General features: G+C 32.5%; 1 protein-coding gene across 3 annotated transcripts in view; it reads right to left on the bottom strand.

Annotated features, from left to right (window-relative positions):
* Positions 1-18,293, bottom strand: part of LOC142341725 (uncharacterized) — a 61,275-nt gene that overhangs the window by 21,322 nt on the left and 21,660 nt on the right. For all 3 annotated transcript variants that reach the window (XM_075392892.1, XM_075392890.1, XM_075392891.1), the window contains one exon: positions 10,381-11,327. In XM_075392892.1, the coding sequence (XP_075249007.1) occupies positions 10,381-11,226 (846 nt within the window). In that variant the 5' untranslated portion in view covers positions 11,227-11,327. The remainder of the gene's footprint in view (positions 1-10,380; positions 11,328-18,293) is intronic.

Raw genomic sequence — 18,293 nt, 5'->3', positions numbered from 1 at the left:
TGAACAAAAACAGTGGAATGTTCAGAAAAATTTAAACCTTGATAACTCCCTGAAAAAATTGAAAATCGATAAAAAATCTTTTTGATTCCGTTTTCTACGCTGGATGGGCTTTTTAATGATACCACTCACAAATCTCTACGAGGAATATATCGATCGGCCAAAATTGACTGAACAAAAAAAACCCAGTTGAGTATATAGTTCCTCCCTCCCCACTAAAGTGGGGGTCGGAACCACTAAAACTGTTGCTCGTGTCGATATTCCAATGTCGTGTCATTTTTTTAAAAAAAAATAGGGAATACTTTCCAACAACTGATCAGAGTTTAAATACTGCATTTGACAGCTATAAGTTAAAATAAACGCAAGACTACTTCATAAGTAATTCTCATTTATCTCTTAAATTCAAATTTAATCTATCTTCATTTTTCCAAGTTTAATATCTTTAGGAATCTTCGTATCTTATTTTTGTTGGTTCCCAGCTTTGAAATAGCCTAATCAACTTCCATTCAAGACCTTGTAAAATTTTGGAAAATTTTGACAATAGCAGGAGAGGTAGGAATTCCAAAAAGCTATATTCTTTTTGAATTTGAGATTCTCAACGATTGAGCTGATGACACTTTTTCAGTAACTTTTTCTTGGTCTCCTGAGTTTTTGAAGAGGTTTTGAACCAAACAGAAATCCTATTTCAAGCAAAATCAAAATTAACATCAACAATGCTTCTGGAAACAAAATCATTGAATGTTATTGATGAACTAGGAAAAGCAATTCTCGACAGGTAAGCAACTTTTGACACATAATTGACTAATTTTATTTAGTTTGGAGCTCATTGAACATTTTTGAAACTAATCGTACAACTAAAAGCCCGGTTACAAATATTGAAACCTTCTTTTCCCGTTATTGTAAAAAATATCATCATCCGCAAAATGAACAGGGACAAAATTTTGTTAACTGTTATTTGGTAATAACAACCAAAAGAAAGAAAGAAAGAGAGAGAGAGAGGGAGAGAGAGACTTACACACACATGCACACACACACACACACACACACACACACACACACACACGCACTCACACAAACACACACACACACACGCGCACGCACACAAACACACACACACACAAACACACACACATACACACGCACATACACACACACAGACACAGAGAGAGAGAGAGAGAGAGAGAGGAGAGAGAGAGAGAGAAAGACTTTGCATTGCATCAGGTTGCAGCTGATTAATGGTTCCTTTTTCACTGCAAAGACAAAACTGAGTCTTAACCTGGATCAAAGTCACATATTAAACCAGTAATGAATCATAGTACTCCAATTTTGTAACTTTATCCTAAAAAGTATTACATTCATGTCAATTTTAAGACTTTTCATGGTAAAATCACAACAAAAATTTCGTTTTCGTTGAATTTAAGCCGGGGCATACTGAGCCAACGATCTGAGAATGAGCTGCACGTACACTTACGCAGACTAAATACAGGACAATATCGGCTAACCATGACCGAAACAACGTTCACGTCGGCTAACCATGGCCGTAAATAGTGTCCAACTCGGCAACTCAAGAAAGATAAAACAATCTGCAAAAGATATTTTTAAAGAAAATGCTTAAAATACAAAAATTTTTTATTATAGATAAGAGTAAGAAAAAAGATGTTTTCAGCACGGAGTATTGATCTGCATTGATCCTTAAACATCGTGATTGATCCGGAGGCATCACAAATGACCCAGAAATTTTCTATTATTTTTTAATTGCTCTATTATAGTCTCAAAAAATCAAAGAAAACGTCTACAATAGCCAACATAACGTCTAAAACCGAGAGGGGGCTCGCGTCGGGTATACTACGAACTTCCAAATTTCACATTATTGAAAGTTTTGTTAGCAAAGCTCTATTGTGAGGTGTAGGGTGAGGTTTGGGAGGGGGGTAGTCAGAGTGTCGGGATATTGTGTGTGTGTTTTTTTTTGGCGGCGGGGGGAGATGTTCAAATAAACTGCATCTCCCTCGGTTTAAATCCAAATTGTCAAGGTTTCCTGGAAGTTACGGGAAAAACCTACTTAAACACCTAGACCACACCGCGTTTTCATATCGAAGCAGCCTGGCAGCACCCGATCCCCCCCCCCCCCCCCCCCCCAGATATTTAGTTGAACCACACTTCTACATCCTCAGCCAGACCAGAGCGGGGGGTAAAGAAAAAGGTAGTACCTGGACCTAGTGCCATAGTAAATCAGTCCTGAAACATTGCATTTCACTTTTATGTCACCGGCCCAGCACTGTATTTTGTTTTGGCTGAGCTAAAACTAAGACAATTCATACATATTTCTATCACAATCTGTAAAAAAAACCCAAAAAAATCTTCGAATTCAGTCCAAATTTTTCAGGTTTCAGTCTTTCGGAGTGTTCATACGGGTTTCGGCGTGTATTTACTGGTCGTCATGTTCAAAAAGTGCATCATCCAAAATTTCATTTTCTTTTCAAAATTTTCATATTTTGTCACGATATTTCTATGAACATTGCGCGAATCAAAACCTAGGATGATTCGTGCATCTATCAGAAAAAAAAGATATGAGACCAATACTGCATATCACAGTAGCAAAATGCTCTTAGGATATAATGATGTAGTACTGGGTTGACGATATACAATTGGAATACAATGCTTCAGCACTGATTTTCTATGGCACTAGGGTTCGGGATGGCTTTTTGTCCGTAGAGGCATCACAATTGTTCTGAAGCTCCGTTCCTGAATTTTCAAGTTTTGATGGAAAAAAAGTAACCGCATTAGCTTCTAACGTCAAACTACTGCTTGCATTATTTACTGTCATCAATTTGCTGAAGAAACCAGGAAATAAAAGGAACACAGTTAATTACTTCCACTGAATAGGTAAAAAATTGACACAAAAATGTTTTAAGAAAACAAGCTAATTGGGACCATGTTCGCTAAACAAGGGAAAAGACAATACTTCGCTGGCAATTAACGGTTAATTTAACATCACAGCGGAATTTTTAGAGTTCGCCAAATATGCATTAAACGTTGATAAAATAGAGTTACTTGACTTTTGGTGACTTTAATAATCAATAATTTCTCAATTTGCAATTCTAATTGTCTTGCGTCAAGAATAAAACCAGCAGCAAAATTGTGAATAAATCAACTCGTTTTTAATTTCGATGCTATTTAAATGGGCTAGTGTCGACAAAAATTCACCCTTTAAAATAGATAGTAATTAGTATAAAAATCTCGTTTTGTTAATTGAAATTTAATTCCTACATCAAAAATCACCCTAAAAATTAAGAGGCAATTACAGCTAAGACTTCATCTTTCACTTGTAGTTTTGTCTATTTTTTGCATGCCAATTTTCGATATTTTTGCATAAAAGCGCCTTTACATAAAATGCCGTGAGAGCTTTGAAACAGTTTCAATTTTATCAATAAAAATTGCAAACATTTTTCAAATATGCGCAGATAGTCTACCACTTTTTCCAGCTAATGTATAGTCTCTCGTTTCAAGATTTAAGCTTAAGTACCACAAAATAGAAAAATGGCAGCTTATTTCGTGAATTTTCACACACAAGTTTGTTTCTAATTATCATAAAGGCCATGAAGGATTAAGGAAAGATACTCTAGTCAGGCTTTTCAATTAAAGAGATCGAGCTCTTCAACAGCTTCTCTTCTCAACTCCGTCGCTGGAAAACATTCCGAGACTTCCCTGTGCCACTAAGTGGAAATGCATTAATTTCACAGTACAAAATATTATAAATCCACCCAAATACTGAAAAATATTCGTCCATCTATAACATATACCGGTTAAAGCACCAATTCTTGTTGAACATGCGCTCCTTTATCTCGCGGGAAATGTTGTTGAAAAGTCGTACAAGCAGACGATATTCATTATCTCCAAAAAAGTCTTTGATAAAAAGTTACATAAATCGTTACATATTTTTTATTCAATTCTTAATTTGTGAAGGATATAGAGAACTTACAAACATCAATAATACTTATCACAATGAATTACATATCACTTATGCCGGGTCGAGATTTCGTTGAAAAATTAATGTAAGAATTGCTGTGAATAGAAGTGAAAAGACTTTTTTTTTCGCAAAGCGCCCGCAAATTTTAGCGATGAATTTTTGTAAGATTTTCGGTTCTTAGAGGTGAAATTTTGTATTATTTGGGGTTTTAGTGGTGCATTAAATTTTGTATTATTTGGGGTTTTAGTGGTGCCATTTTATTTTCACAGCATTCATCTGAAATTTAAGAAAGCAGAAACTTCCGTATTCTGGTTCGAACTTCTTACCTCCTGCATGTCAACAATTTGTTATTCCACTGAGACGTCTGGCACTTACTTTTTTGAGATTTCCAAACAATTGAAAACATATGCGTTGAAACTTTGTAAGAAATGCAATTTTTAGCGGTGAATCTTTTATTTTCACCGCCTTCCAACGAGTTTTCGCAAATTTACAAAAAAAAGAAAGCAACGCCGGTTTGCAACTCCAACGTCCTACTTCTCATTCCACTGTCATATCAGTCAATCACTTCTATGAAAATTCTTGCGAATTTAAATCGGATTCAATAAACTTTACGGAAAACAAGTGCAAGGAAATTTTGAAAGATTTGCGCTTTTTAGCAGTGATTTTTTTATTTTCACCATTTATGTGGCGAAAAAACAATTCAGCGCTACCAACAGAAGCGGTGAAGAAATCACCGCTAAAGACCGAGAATATTACAAAATTATCCACAAAAAATAGTGATTTTTACCGGTAAATTGACGAAATATGTATGGTTTTTAGGCGTAATTTTTTTCTCAACGCTTTCACCTTGAAATTATAACTTTTTCCCAGAGAAAATACACAAAAAGTTCTCATCGTCTTACCCTTTCCATACATAGAAGATCTCTGACTATGAGTTTGAATTGAATTGAACAATTCCTTGTTCCAAATAAAATCCAACATTTTTGAAAATTATTATTCGCGTATATACAAATAAAAACATAAAACTCTATTTTTATCTAGAGAAACTGCATCAAAAATTCTTGGCGTTTTAGACTTCACATACATAGAGGATCTAGGACTATGAGTTTCAATGTGTTTGAGTTTTCATCTCATTTGGCGCAGAGGCTGTAACAAAAGACATTTTCGTGAAACATATACATGTAAAAGAGGTGTACTTTGTTTTCAACGCCTTCGACGCATTGACCTCAAAGCTTACATAGTTTCATAAAAAAATGAGTCTATAGAAAAGTGTGCTAATTTAGAGGTAAAAATTTGTACGGTTTTTGGTTTTTAGCGGTGCAAAAATTTTCACCGTTCTCAACGCATTCAACGGTATCCTAACATCTTTGTGAAGGTATTTGGTAAATTTAGCACCAAATTTTTGTAAGATTTGCGATTGTTAGCGGTGAACTATTCTTCTACCGCATTCTACGCTAAAAATCGGAATTTTGACATTTTTAAGCAATTTTTAGCTTTAACACCTCGAAACAGTGAGCAAAAAACACATTTTATTTTTTGCGTTTATAAAACATCATCAAAACTTCAATCAAGAAAACCTGAAGTCACGGCATAAAACTTTATCAAAACTATGATTCTTATGGTTGGCAACAAACTGTTCGAAAATAAGATATTTTAGATTTAACGTTGGAAGAAACTTATTAGCTTCCCTTCTCGTTTCGCAAATTTTTGACGGTGGTCACTTCGATCGATTATTTGGTAATTCCATTTCACCTATGGAATTAACAAATAAGTGCCGAAAAAACATCTTCTGAATTCAAAAGAAGTAACAAAAACTATTTCGGACAGGTCTTCGCATTCCTCAGTCAAGTGCGCTAATAACTGAAAAATGAAAAGCCATGTTGAATAAAACATTGAATTAATTATCTGAAGTCAAGATTTGTCAAATCTTGAATAAATAAACATAAATTCACCGATAAAGAATCAAATAATTGTAAAATCAGAAAACCTCACTTAATAAACTATTCTTTTTTCGTGTTTGTTTGTTTGAAATACAAATTAACTATAAATCTGTTGAAACTATTCAGAAAGTAGAAAAAATGAACTCATTCAATTTTTCTTAAAGGACAAAGCCTATCAGTTTCATTTTTCGACAAATTTACTTAGTTTTTGGGCATTTTGTTTATTATCAAGTTTGACAAACTTCAAAGACATTCCTAGCTCTCGATAATTTTCAGTCGCAATGATGTAATTAGAAAAACTTTTGCATTTCGTTAGTCAAATGATTAGACTTTAAACTTTGTTTTTCGCCTTGTGTTTAAAATCTTCATGTTCTACATTAAATTTTTCACTGTATATTCCTAATGACAAGATTACAAATTAAACTGGACGAAGCAATTATCTAATAATTCCAACATATTAATCCAAACTATGGCTTAAAGAGACGATTCTGTGATTAATTTTCTGTTATATGCAAAACTACTATGATCGCAGTAAACCATTTTATCAAAAAGTTGCATTGTACCGAATGCTTGTCAAATTAAACTCAAAATAAATGTCAAATTAAATATATTAAATATTATGTGTATTAGTTATTATTTTATTAAAGGTAAATTTTTTATCTGAATTCGTTTCTGATAACGCAAAAAAAACAGAAAACGTAACAAACAAAGTTATCAAATTATCGATACACTGTGAGGTAAACTGTGAGAACTAATTACAGTTTTCAAAAACTAGAAAATCTTACAGTTAACTTATGCTGCCTTATATGGGTCTATACATACACACATTCATACATAGTTTTAAAGATTTAGATAAGTTTTGTAGTCTGTTGATGCAAATTGGGGAACAATTATGCAGAGTATACGATTCTAGAAAACGCAAAATTGATCGCTAATTGCTTTTTGATAAAAACCATTAGAATTTTTGAAAGTTACAGTTCTTACTTTATCAAAGAATTAGTCTTACGTTTTGATTTCGAAACGTAATTTCAAATCAAGGTCGTGATAGCATCTGAATATGTTTTTAATATGAAATAAATAAAAAATTGATTCCACTACTTATAATTAAAGAATAATTTTTTTCAGATCTACAAATTACCAACTGAATTATCTATAACAATGGTTTGAAGAATGAACGATCAGATTCAAGAGATAAAACTATATATAGTTTTGTCAAAACCTACCGCTTCCTACCGTAGCCTACAAAAAAACTAAAACCTCAAGATTCTAACTTAGTTTCAACCAACTGATAGTTTAGATACCAAAAAATTTAAAAGTTATATCGAAAAACACATATAGGAGTCTGAACAAATGGCAAATAAATCAAAGGTTTACGTTTGCTTGCAAATTCAAAATATGAGTCTTCAATTGATTCAAATTTTACAATAATTGGTTGTCTCAAAATTGTGAAAATATGATTTTCTCTTTATTTGTTATCAAAACTCGAGAAAGCACAACACATCAGACTGCATACGTGATAAAAAATGTTAAATTGTACCAAAATATAAACATTTTTTTCTTCATTTTTATGAGACGGAGCTAGAGTCATGGAAAAATTTCAAAAAAAGCCAAAAAAACGTGACTCTAAGAAAGCGATATGTTTCTCGAAACAATTAGGCCATATATTAAACCATGAGAACCCAGAATTGCAGTCATTCGAAATCTCGTCTGGGCAACAATTTTTTGCACAAAAATAACTTTGGATTTTGACATATATATATATATAAATATATATATAAAAATATCTATATATATATATATATATATATATATATATATATATATATACATATATATATATATATATATATATATATATATATATATTTACATGTATATATATATATATATATATATATATATATGTGTGTGTATATATATATATATATATATATATATATATATTTATATATATATATATATATATATATATATATATCAAAAACCAAAGTTAGTTTTGTGCAAAAATTGTTGTCCAGACGAGAATTCGAATGACTGCAATTCTGGGATCTTATGGTTTAATTTATGGTCTCTTTGTTTGGAGAAACATATCGTTTTCTTAGCGTCCACTCTTTAATTGTTTTTTTAAACATTTTTTCCGTGACTCTAGCTCCGTCTCATAAAAACTAAAAAAGTGTATGTTTTAGAAAAATTTAAAATTTTTTATCAAATATGCAGTCTGATGTGTTCTGCTTTCTTGAGTTTTTGATAACAAATACAAAAAAAATCACTTTTGCACAGTTTTTGAGACAACGAATTATTGGAAAATTGAATCAATTGAAGACTCATGTTTTGAATTTGCAAGCAAACATAAACCATTGATTTATCTACGACCTGTTTAGATTTCTATATCTGTTTTTTTGATATAACTTTTAAGTTTTTGGTATCTAAACTATCAATTGGTTGAAACCAAGTTAGAATCTTGAGGTTTTAGTTTTATTGTAGTCTACGGTAGGAAACAGTCTTTTTAAACAAAACTATATATAGTTTTATCTCTTGAATCTGATCGTTCATTATTCAAACCATTGTTATAGATAATTCAGCTGCTAATTGGTAGATCTGAAAAAAATTATTCTGTAGTTATAAGTAGTGGAATCAATTTTTTATTTATTTCATATTAAAAACATATTCAAATGCTATCAAGACTTTGATTTGAAATTACGTTTCGAAATCAAAACGTAAGACTAATTCTTTGATAAAGTAAGAAATGTAACTTTCAAAAATTCTAATGGTTTTTATCAAAAAGCAATTAGCAGATCAATTTTGCCTTTTCTAGAATCGTATACTCTGCCTAATTGTTCCCCAATTTGCATCAACAGACTACAAAACTCTGAAGAAAGCAAAATCTGTTTCCTGTTTATCTAATTTTTAAAAACTATTAGTGTTTTGGCCTTTATAATTGATATCAATGGTTACTCAAAAAAACTTTCAATTTTTAAGACAACTATTCTGTTCAGTGTTTCTGAAATCAGAGGACAGCGTGTTAAAACTGAAACCTTATAAATTCAATTGTTCGTATTAGGGCACAAAAAAGAACTTAGAAAATATCTTAGAGCTTAGAATCTTAACTTATGTTGATAAACTCAGAAACAAAACAAACTTACCAGATTTATAACGACAACTGCAGCTCACAATTTAGAAAATGAATGTAAATCAGTTTAGATCTGTATGTTTGTCAAATATTGATATTTATTACTGATATTGAATAGGAAATGCAACTTTGTGAACCATCTCAAATGAAGTAAATTTTGCATGTAATAATGAAATGACGCCCACTCATACGCCCCAAAATCGCCTGATTTTTGATACATTAACCTTTTAACAAATGTACACTGTAAATGTTATATTTATCTTTTAGACTATATATACGACTGATTTTGCTAAAATCTTCACAATTTTCTTCTCTTTTGAATCTCCTAGAATTAATTTTTATTCTCTCAAATATCTTTTGAGCTTAAACAGTTTTAATCTCTAACGTGCCAAAACTCGTCCCGCCTCATCGGGGTTGTTGCGCTACAGTGTTCGTAATCCTGCTAACAGTTCGTAATCGGCAAAAATTTGTTTGCTTGAAAATGTAATCGAAAAAAGGAATAGGACAGCAGATTTTGAAGCGACTATATTGGGAATGGTCATTTTTTGGTAGTGAGTAGTGACCAATTGCAGAGCTTAGTTAGAAAATGTAACTTTTTGTTATATTTATCAGCTTTCAAGTTCTCAATTTTTCTCTTGATTTGTCGGAAGCTTTCGACAATTGTAACCAACATTTCTGAAGCTCTTGAACCAGAAACTGTCGTACCAAAAAAATGCTGGAGTGAAATTTCAAATGTGACCGTTTTTGGTGGGCTTGTTCAACTGGGGTAATTAATCCATGATCAAACCAAGTCAAAACCAAGTTTTTGTGCAAAGAATTTCTTTCAAAATGTGTTTCAACTTAAGAATTTCGAGCGAATTTATTTTCTGAACCAAATAGTTATAGCATAGACAAACTATGCCTTTTGTGAAACCAAGCCAGAAAATCTGATCCAAGGTCAGACATCCGAAGGGCTTGATCCTGATACCTCAATCTGGTCATATTCACAATTTCTTTTTTCCCGAAAACAGTTAAAACAGTTGGATGATTTTCAGGCCCCCTTTTTGCCCACCGAGAGAACGCACGGTTGCAAATGATGGGTAATTGTACAGCATTATACCGGGCGGGGGGCACGTCTTTGACTGCTCAATTACTGGTCAATTACTGGGACTAAGTAGGTGTCAGGATCTATTCTGGATCTATTCTATCCCCCAGTGTATTTTATGTCCCCCAATTACAAATTGTGTGTTGTTATATAGCATTGTACTATGTAAAAAAGAGCACGTTTAAAAGTTATCTGCCTACTAAGCTGGGGGAGGGAGAACAAAATAGATCCAGGCTTCATTTGTGGCAAAATTCTCAAATACCTGGTATCCTTGGTTTGGAGGTCCACATCCATTTTGCAAATCCATCTCCGAGTTTTTCCAGCTGTTATTGACGCTGACATAGGCAACCTCAGACGCATTGGAGCATGTGCGGGTTGCAGGTTGCTTCTGTTCATAAGTGAAGTATGCCGTCACCTCAGTCTTCGCACTTTGGCTATGTCTGTTCAGTTCCTTCATCACCTTCAGATACGCCCACACCATTATGCAAGCATCGCCCATTATCAACAAAGCCCGCGTCCCGTTATAGTAAAAGTCTATCACATTCTGCACGTTTGCTGAATCAATGTTGCAGTATGGAAACGCCATTAACGAATTCACAAACCCGAATAGGTACCCGAATAAAATTAACCGACGAACCCGGTCGGAGGTGAAAATTGCCCGGTAATCGTAGGGGTAGCAAATTGCAACGTACCGGTTGACAGTTATAACTGCGATTAGAAAACCCGAGGAATAAGTTGAAAAAATGAAAGCCGCGGCGTTTAATGTACACACGACTAGCCGACAGAACAAATCGCCGAACGCAATGCTATGTCGGTAAGCAGTAACGGAACACATGAAAATCAAACTGGCCAGTGAGATAATGACGTCAATAAATCCTAGTGAACAAATTAAGTATTCACTCGGGTGTTTATCCCGTTTGATAGAGTAAACATAAACAACGAGGAAGTTACTAAATAACCCAAACAAGTTTATAACTAGTTTGACAAAAAATAAAACGTGGTGAAGCATTGGAGTTTCACCGGGAATTAAATATTTGCAAATATTTCCATCGTCATCATGTTCGGTTGCGGAGGTATTATAAATTATAACTTGGGTAAAGTTATCCATAATAAATTGATATGAAAATTAATTTGGGCAAACAATTTTTGTTGTTAGTTGGGTATATCAGTATTTATGTCCACATGCGCGCATTGGGTTGGTGAGCAGAACTGAAACGACAAATTTTATTACAATCTATTGTTCTTTTCCCAACTAAGAGAAAGAAAATGTAAATTAATTAAGAATTACTTTTGCCCTGTTTACAATACAAAATGCTGCAAGTTATAAATATACTTTTAATTTTTGTTTTTTTTTGTTAGCGACGGTGCAATAATGTTTCAATTTTAACTGGCAGAATTTTTAGACTTTTCAGAGGCAGCCAAAAGGAGTGCTAAAAGCCCATGAGAATTTCCGATTAATTTCAATTTGACTGAATCGAATTGAGGTAGGATTGGCGGAAATTAGAAGTTTTTCTGGGGTGAGAAATAAATAGGGGCTCTTATTTATTCATTACGTGACGCTACAGCCCAGGGGAAATTGAAAATTGATACGGGGAAAGCTAGCTGGAATAGAAATCAAATTGTGGGGTCCCAAAAAAGTCTCAAATAGGAAAGAACCTGACACGCTCGAATCGAACTTTTTATTGCCAGTAGTAAAATGAAGTTTAGCCCTTGGATAGAAAACGTGAAAAATGTTTAAAACGTGAGGAAAATTTTATTGTTGAGACGATTTAGACTTTCTCCACCGCAGCTTAACTTTATTTGTGAACGGGAATGAAATTATGTCTTAATTTGTATTCCGATCAGGTGAATCAAAGCATTTGGTTGGCTGAAAAGAAAGAGGGGAAAAAGATGGTTTCTAAATTGAGTTAGAAAAAGGTAGCGCAAACAAAAATTGTCAGCTTTTAGCGATATAAGATAAAGAACATTGTTCACAACCACCTTGTGAACTTCTTTCAAAAATGGAGCGACAATAGATTTTTTGGTTCCTCAGAGTCTGTGATTTTGAGATACAATGAGATATCACGCATCGTCTACACCTGTACATAGCAGAGTACGACAAACATGATGCTGATTCTGAATGAAGATTGAATTTATTTCTCTTCAAGAAATCAATATAACTTTAGGAAGTGAAAAATTGCTTTAAAAAAGCCGAAAATAAAATCAAATGCCAGAAGTTTCAATGCTAAGAAAAGCATTCTCTTTGGAGAGTGGCTATCTTCGTACAGAGGATGTTTCTTCAAAATTATAGATATCATATTATTGGTGTCAACATAGTACTGGCGTGCGGGGGGCTATTTGCTGAAATGTATTTTTATTCACCCTAGTTAAAATCTGTTAGAAAAAATCGTGCGGAAAAATTGCACCAAACTTTAGTCTAATTTGCATTAAATTTAGCCAGATTCCTTCCGGTTGATTTGTGTGAATTTGGTGATGAGATCAATTTCATACTTCTAATTATTCCATTTTCATGCTTGTGATTTTTCAAAATTAATTGCGTATTTGTGTAATAAAGACCATTTTCAAAAAATAAAATAAAAGAAATCTAACAGTTAAAATTATGGAGATCGATATCTATTTTAACGCAGTGCAATATCTTGCTTCTGTTTGCTTAGCATAATATTGCGCCGATTCAATTTTTACTTCCAGGTTCTCTTTACTTTTCGTCGCTAAAACTTAGTTAATTAGACACTTATTTGAAATGCTGGCTTTAATCAAGATTGGGTCAAACTTTTCAGCCAACATTACAAGTTGGAATAACGGTTTATAAATAATTTTTATGAGAATTATTTTGCTAACCGAAAAATAACCCAGAATTTAACAATACGATCTAGCTTACATATGTCGGGAAACTTTTGTTCTGGCCAGAATCTGCTAATTGAAGTACAGTTTTCTAAGAATCTTACATTTCTGTAAGCAGATGATTTCTTTTCTAAGATTCTCCAAAAATCCTGCAAAGAAAAAATTTGTTTTGGTGGAATTGAAATTCAACCGATCAATATACTTTCTTCAGAAAAGTTAAACCACAGTCATCTGGAAGCTCTGTTGGGCAGAGCCGTTTATAATTTTATTGATTCTAGTAAGATGTTTTTAAAAAGTTGTAAATGAAACTGTGAAAACGGCAAAAAAAAGTCTATTTTAATGGCGTTTTAGTCTAGTTTTCTGATATTTCGGATAAAAAAATAGTTCAAACACCTTCAGTATGTGTCTTCATTTGAGAAAACATAGTTTTAATATGAGGAATACCTCAGACTGTTTAGTCTTTTGGGGAACAAAAAGATTTTGCTCTTAGTGAAGCTTTTCCAAAATTCGGTGTCACGTTTTTTGGATGAAAATGCCTCTCCAGAAACTTCTTGCACTGCTAATAAAATTGCATTCCTGGATTCTGTTTACTTGGTTTAATGCCAGTATCATTGATCTCTTTTTGTTCCGACCTACTTGGGGGAGGAACTATATGCCCAAATGGGTTTTTTTGTCCAGTCAATTTTGGTCGAACGATTAATTTATCACAGAGAGTTGTGAGTGGTATCAAAGCCCGTTCAGCGAAGAAAGTGGAACTAAAAAGATTTTTTCACTTACCACCTTTTTTACAGGGAGTTATCGAGATTGAAAACTTTTTGAATATTAGACGGAATTCCACTGCTTTTATCCACATATTCCGATCTTTTGAACAAACTTTTCTCAGTGTTGCTGAAGTTTTTCAAATTCTTAATAACAATGTTACTTGATTTCTTTTTTTCTTTTTAAGGTTAAAGGTGGCTTGTCCATTGGTTTTCTCCATGTCTTTAGGTTAAAAATTTTGCAAAATTTTTTGAATATGGGACTTTTATAATCAAAAAATGTCTCCTAACAGGTTTTTCTGTCTCACTTGATTTGAATATGCCAAATGTAGAGACCTAATTTCCGCTGTCGCAGTTTTTGAAAATTTCAAAGGGGCTAGTTGCACTTTGCTTTTTTATTGGGGTCTTCTGGAACTAAAATTTTGCCGGTTTTTTGAAAAATTAACTGAATAATTCTACAAAATGCGTCATTTATTGTTTATTGAAATAATTCGTTTGCTATATAATCTTTTTTTGCAAACGTATGAAAAAGTTAGGCCTTTTGGTTGAAAGTGCAAGAATATTGGGGCTGGGTTTGGACTCATTTTGGATTCCTGCAACCAATAAAAATTCGGATTATATTGGGCCGCGATCTTTTAAAAAAAAAATTAGCACTTTGGTTTTGTCTTCACATGCAGCCTCATAACCTCGTCCTATTAGTCAAAGATACGATTTGGCTCCTTGAGAGCTATTGGTTAGCCTATGCACTGCTTGCAGATGTTATCTAACGCTTTCAGTTGTTATCGACTTGAAAAATATGTGTTCTAGGAAAATGTTAATGAATTTTTGAGGTTTGGCAATTTTTTCAACTTATTTCTGTGCAAAATTAGCTTAGTCTCAACAAACAAAAATTATTAAATTAATTCAGATGAAGTAAAAGTAGAACTCTTTACAGTGGTTTCAATTTATAACAGACGGTTTCCTGACTTTCTTCTAGAGAAATTTCACAGTTTTTTTTAAAATTTTTGCATAATTGCTTTTATTTGGGGTTGTACTTCTTCCTTTTCAAATTATCACATTGAAAATGGCTCCAATTGGTATGAATGCGCAGAAATAATTTTTACAGATTTCAGTGCACAGTTTACAATTTTAACGGCTGCGAAATCGTTCTCTCGCAAATTTTATTAGAGTTTTTTTAAATATTGCCTTCTTTGTCGTACGGAATATTCTTGACAACCAAAGCCTTAATTGCTTCTTCAAATGTTTTTATGAATTCATTCACTGATTTCAGACAATGGTTTTAACGACATTCAATTAATTTTTTTTCCGGGAAAATATTTTTGTTTTTCCCAATTTTTGCTCTCATTGTCGTCAACAAGTAACAATGTCCCATTAAAAAAGGACTCATTTTTTTCTATTGCTCTAAACATTACTTGCGTTTTTGGCTCTGTTTTGACTGACGTCTTTAGATATGAGATATATGTTTTTACAGGAGCTTCGCGAGTTTTCGATACTGATCAGTATTTGTGGTTCCTTTTGATACCTTTTCCACAGATACCCTTTGTGAAGATAGCCCCTTTAAAAACAAATGAGATCAAAACGAAAAATTAAATTCCGTTTCGTTAATTTAAATTTTCCAATGATTTTCAATGTCTTGTAGTCTTAATGGCTTCAACATAGTGGTTTCAATTAATTGTTGTGGAATTTTAAGTTCTGTCCGTATTTAACTCCTTATAATTCGGTCTCACTAATCACAAGCAAAACTGGTTTTCAGAGCAGAAGGGAAATTCATCTGTGTTTGTTTTGAATTAAAAGCTTTTGGTTTGCTTGATTTCCTGAAAAAAAAATAATATAAGAAACCATTGGTTTTATAGCTTTGTCACTTTTATATTATTTCTATCAATTTTGCAGTTTGATTTTTTTTAACTACTTTCTAGTGAACCAAAATGCAATCTTCACAACCATCCTACTTCCAAACAATGGTTTCTTGGCGCTGGTACTAAGCATTTTTATAACAAAACTGTGATTCTTGGATATTTGCGCTCGTTCTGAGATTTTTTCTATCCTTGGCACATTATCACCCTAATGAGGTACCCAATTGGCGATAAAATATATACAATTAAAGGCATTTAATTTTTTTCATCAAGAGCTTATGGTTTTAATGGTTGCGACACCCTTTTGTCGTTAAAATTGTTTTTTTTTTGTTTTTGCAAACCTTTTTGGAGTCGTCTGTCATATTATGGATAATGACTGGTCTCAATTGCTCCGTATGAAGTGTAAACTAGTGTAGCTTTTTATTGAACCGAGTTGATGAGTACTGGTTATAATCAATATGATTTTAGTTTTTTTTAAAAAAGAACATTTTTTTGGAATTTTGCATTTTTTGCTCTTCGTTTCCAACCTGCAACCAAGTCTCATTATTGACAGATCTCATATCTTAGCTAAGGTTTAGTAAATATTCAGTTCAAGTTTTTGTCTGATTCAACTGTTATTTGTTATTAAGTGTATTTTTAAATGTAGACATTGATTTTTGGTGGTAAATAATGTTTGCTATGAACTGTACAGTGCTCTCATAAATAGTAAGTCTCATTGGCTCTCTAATTGAACATTAAATTTGTCGCTTAGTTGTTTGTTAAATAATATATGATTTCTTGGAAAGTTTTCTATCTCTTCTTCATTTGGTAGTTGAGTGGGGTCAGAACGTTTTTTGCGACCGCATATTACCGAGCCTGCTTTTTAAATTTAATTCAAAACTTGTCATGACTACTCTGAAACTCTTAAAAAGTTAATAAAACCATAACGCTTTTAAACCATAAAAAACTTTGGAACTGTTTGAATGAATGCAAAAACGAAGCAAAAAGATTGGCTTAAAAAGATTATATTAGATCATTTTATCGGTTGGTTAATGAATGGAGCTTAAATAGTCAGAGAAAAGATACTTCAACACGAAAAGAAGTTTGATTTATTTTACATTTTTATGGGAAAATATATCATTTTTATATTTTTTACATTGCAAATTTATATAATTTGCATTTAAACTCTCAGACAAAAATACGTTTGCAAATTTTGATAGCCAGACATTTTTAATTCAAGTGTCTCTAAGAAATCATTCGAAAGTTTTCACAAATGTACCCTCAATGCTAACTTACAATTATACATCGATGCAAAGCTCGCAAATCTTGCAAAATCCCTGTTTTGAATTAATTTCGAGATCATCAGAATATGACTTTTTTCTTCTATAATAGATTTCAGCAAAACTGTTGGGTATTTTGAAAAAAAAGAAAAAAAATAATTTCATCTGGTTCACAATCTGGGCATTTGGCTAACGTGGCATTTATTTTCCAGACGTTCAATTGCAAAAAAAATGTTGTTCTCTGTAACTGAAGACTTCCAAAAATGGATTATGTATTTATTTGATTTCGTTTTACATTAAGACTTTAATGCTTAATGTATATTTGATTGGTGCCTAATTGCAATATTTATCTCAGTTTTGTGGCACGACAATAAAAAAAAGTGGATAATGACAAAAAAAGTGCTTCTGGTGTCAAAATGTTTCGGCTTTGACAGTCATATCTCGGCAAAACAAAAAAAATTCTTTTCAAAAAATTCTTTTATGGTATAAAATACGTTTTGCCGTGTCATCTTTTTTGTCAATTTGAAAAAAAAAAGTTGAGAGAAAATCGATTCAAAATTTGTGATTGACTCAAGAAAAATATTCAGCTATAAATGGTACCAAAACAATTATTTAAAACTAAAGAAGAAGGCTCATTAATGTGCGTGCGCACATAATGTTCTGACCCCGCTCAACCACATTCTTGACTTAAATGGCTACCAAATGATGAAAAGATAGAGAACGTTCAAAAACATACACGTCGTTCAATAAACAAAAACGAAATACGATAATGTCACGCTGGAGGGCCGATAAAAGTTGTTGATAATAGGACTACTAGAAAGGACAATAATAAAATTCCTTATTTCACGATGATTACAATAATAAAATTCTTTATTTACGACCAAAACTTGATGTCTATGATAAAAAATCATAATAAAATCAAACTTGCATCAGATAAAAACCAAAACAAAACAATTTAACCTAAACTTCATTAGAAAAAATACGGGAGCTGTCCCCAATGCGACTGCTTAACAGGTCGACATAAAAATCAAATAGGTGCGAAGCTCAAAAACAATTTTACTTTTTTGAAAACAATTAATTTCACAGTTATTAATAAAATTGGATATCAACTAAAAATCGTTAAAAAGTTCATTTATATCTAGATAGGGAGCAAATGAGACATGTTTTTATCCACTGTTTGATTGTGCAAAATTTTGAAGCCAATGGTATTAACTATTATTGTTATAATATAAAATCAAAGCAAAAATCCTCTGCAATGTACAAACATATAAAGTCCAACAACAAATTTATTTTCAAAAACCAGTAATGTCAAATGTCATAAGAAACTTAAGATTACAATAAAAAGCGATGGATTAAATGTCAAGACCTCAGGAAGCCAATTGGGCCTGTTAATATTGAGACTAAGTCAAGAGCCCACAAGAAAACAAATACATAAAGAAGCCAATGCTTCGAAAAATTGTGCGA

This window comes from Convolutriloba macropyga, chromosome 6 (assembly GCF_964194025.1).
Source record: "Convolutriloba macropyga chromosome 6, txConMacr16.3, whole genome shotgun sequence".
In the NCBI taxonomy this organism is placed as follows: Eukaryota; Metazoa; Xenacoelomorpha; order Acoela; family Convolutidae; genus Convolutriloba; species Convolutriloba macropyga.
This window is presented reverse-complemented; position numbering and strand designations above follow the sequence as displayed.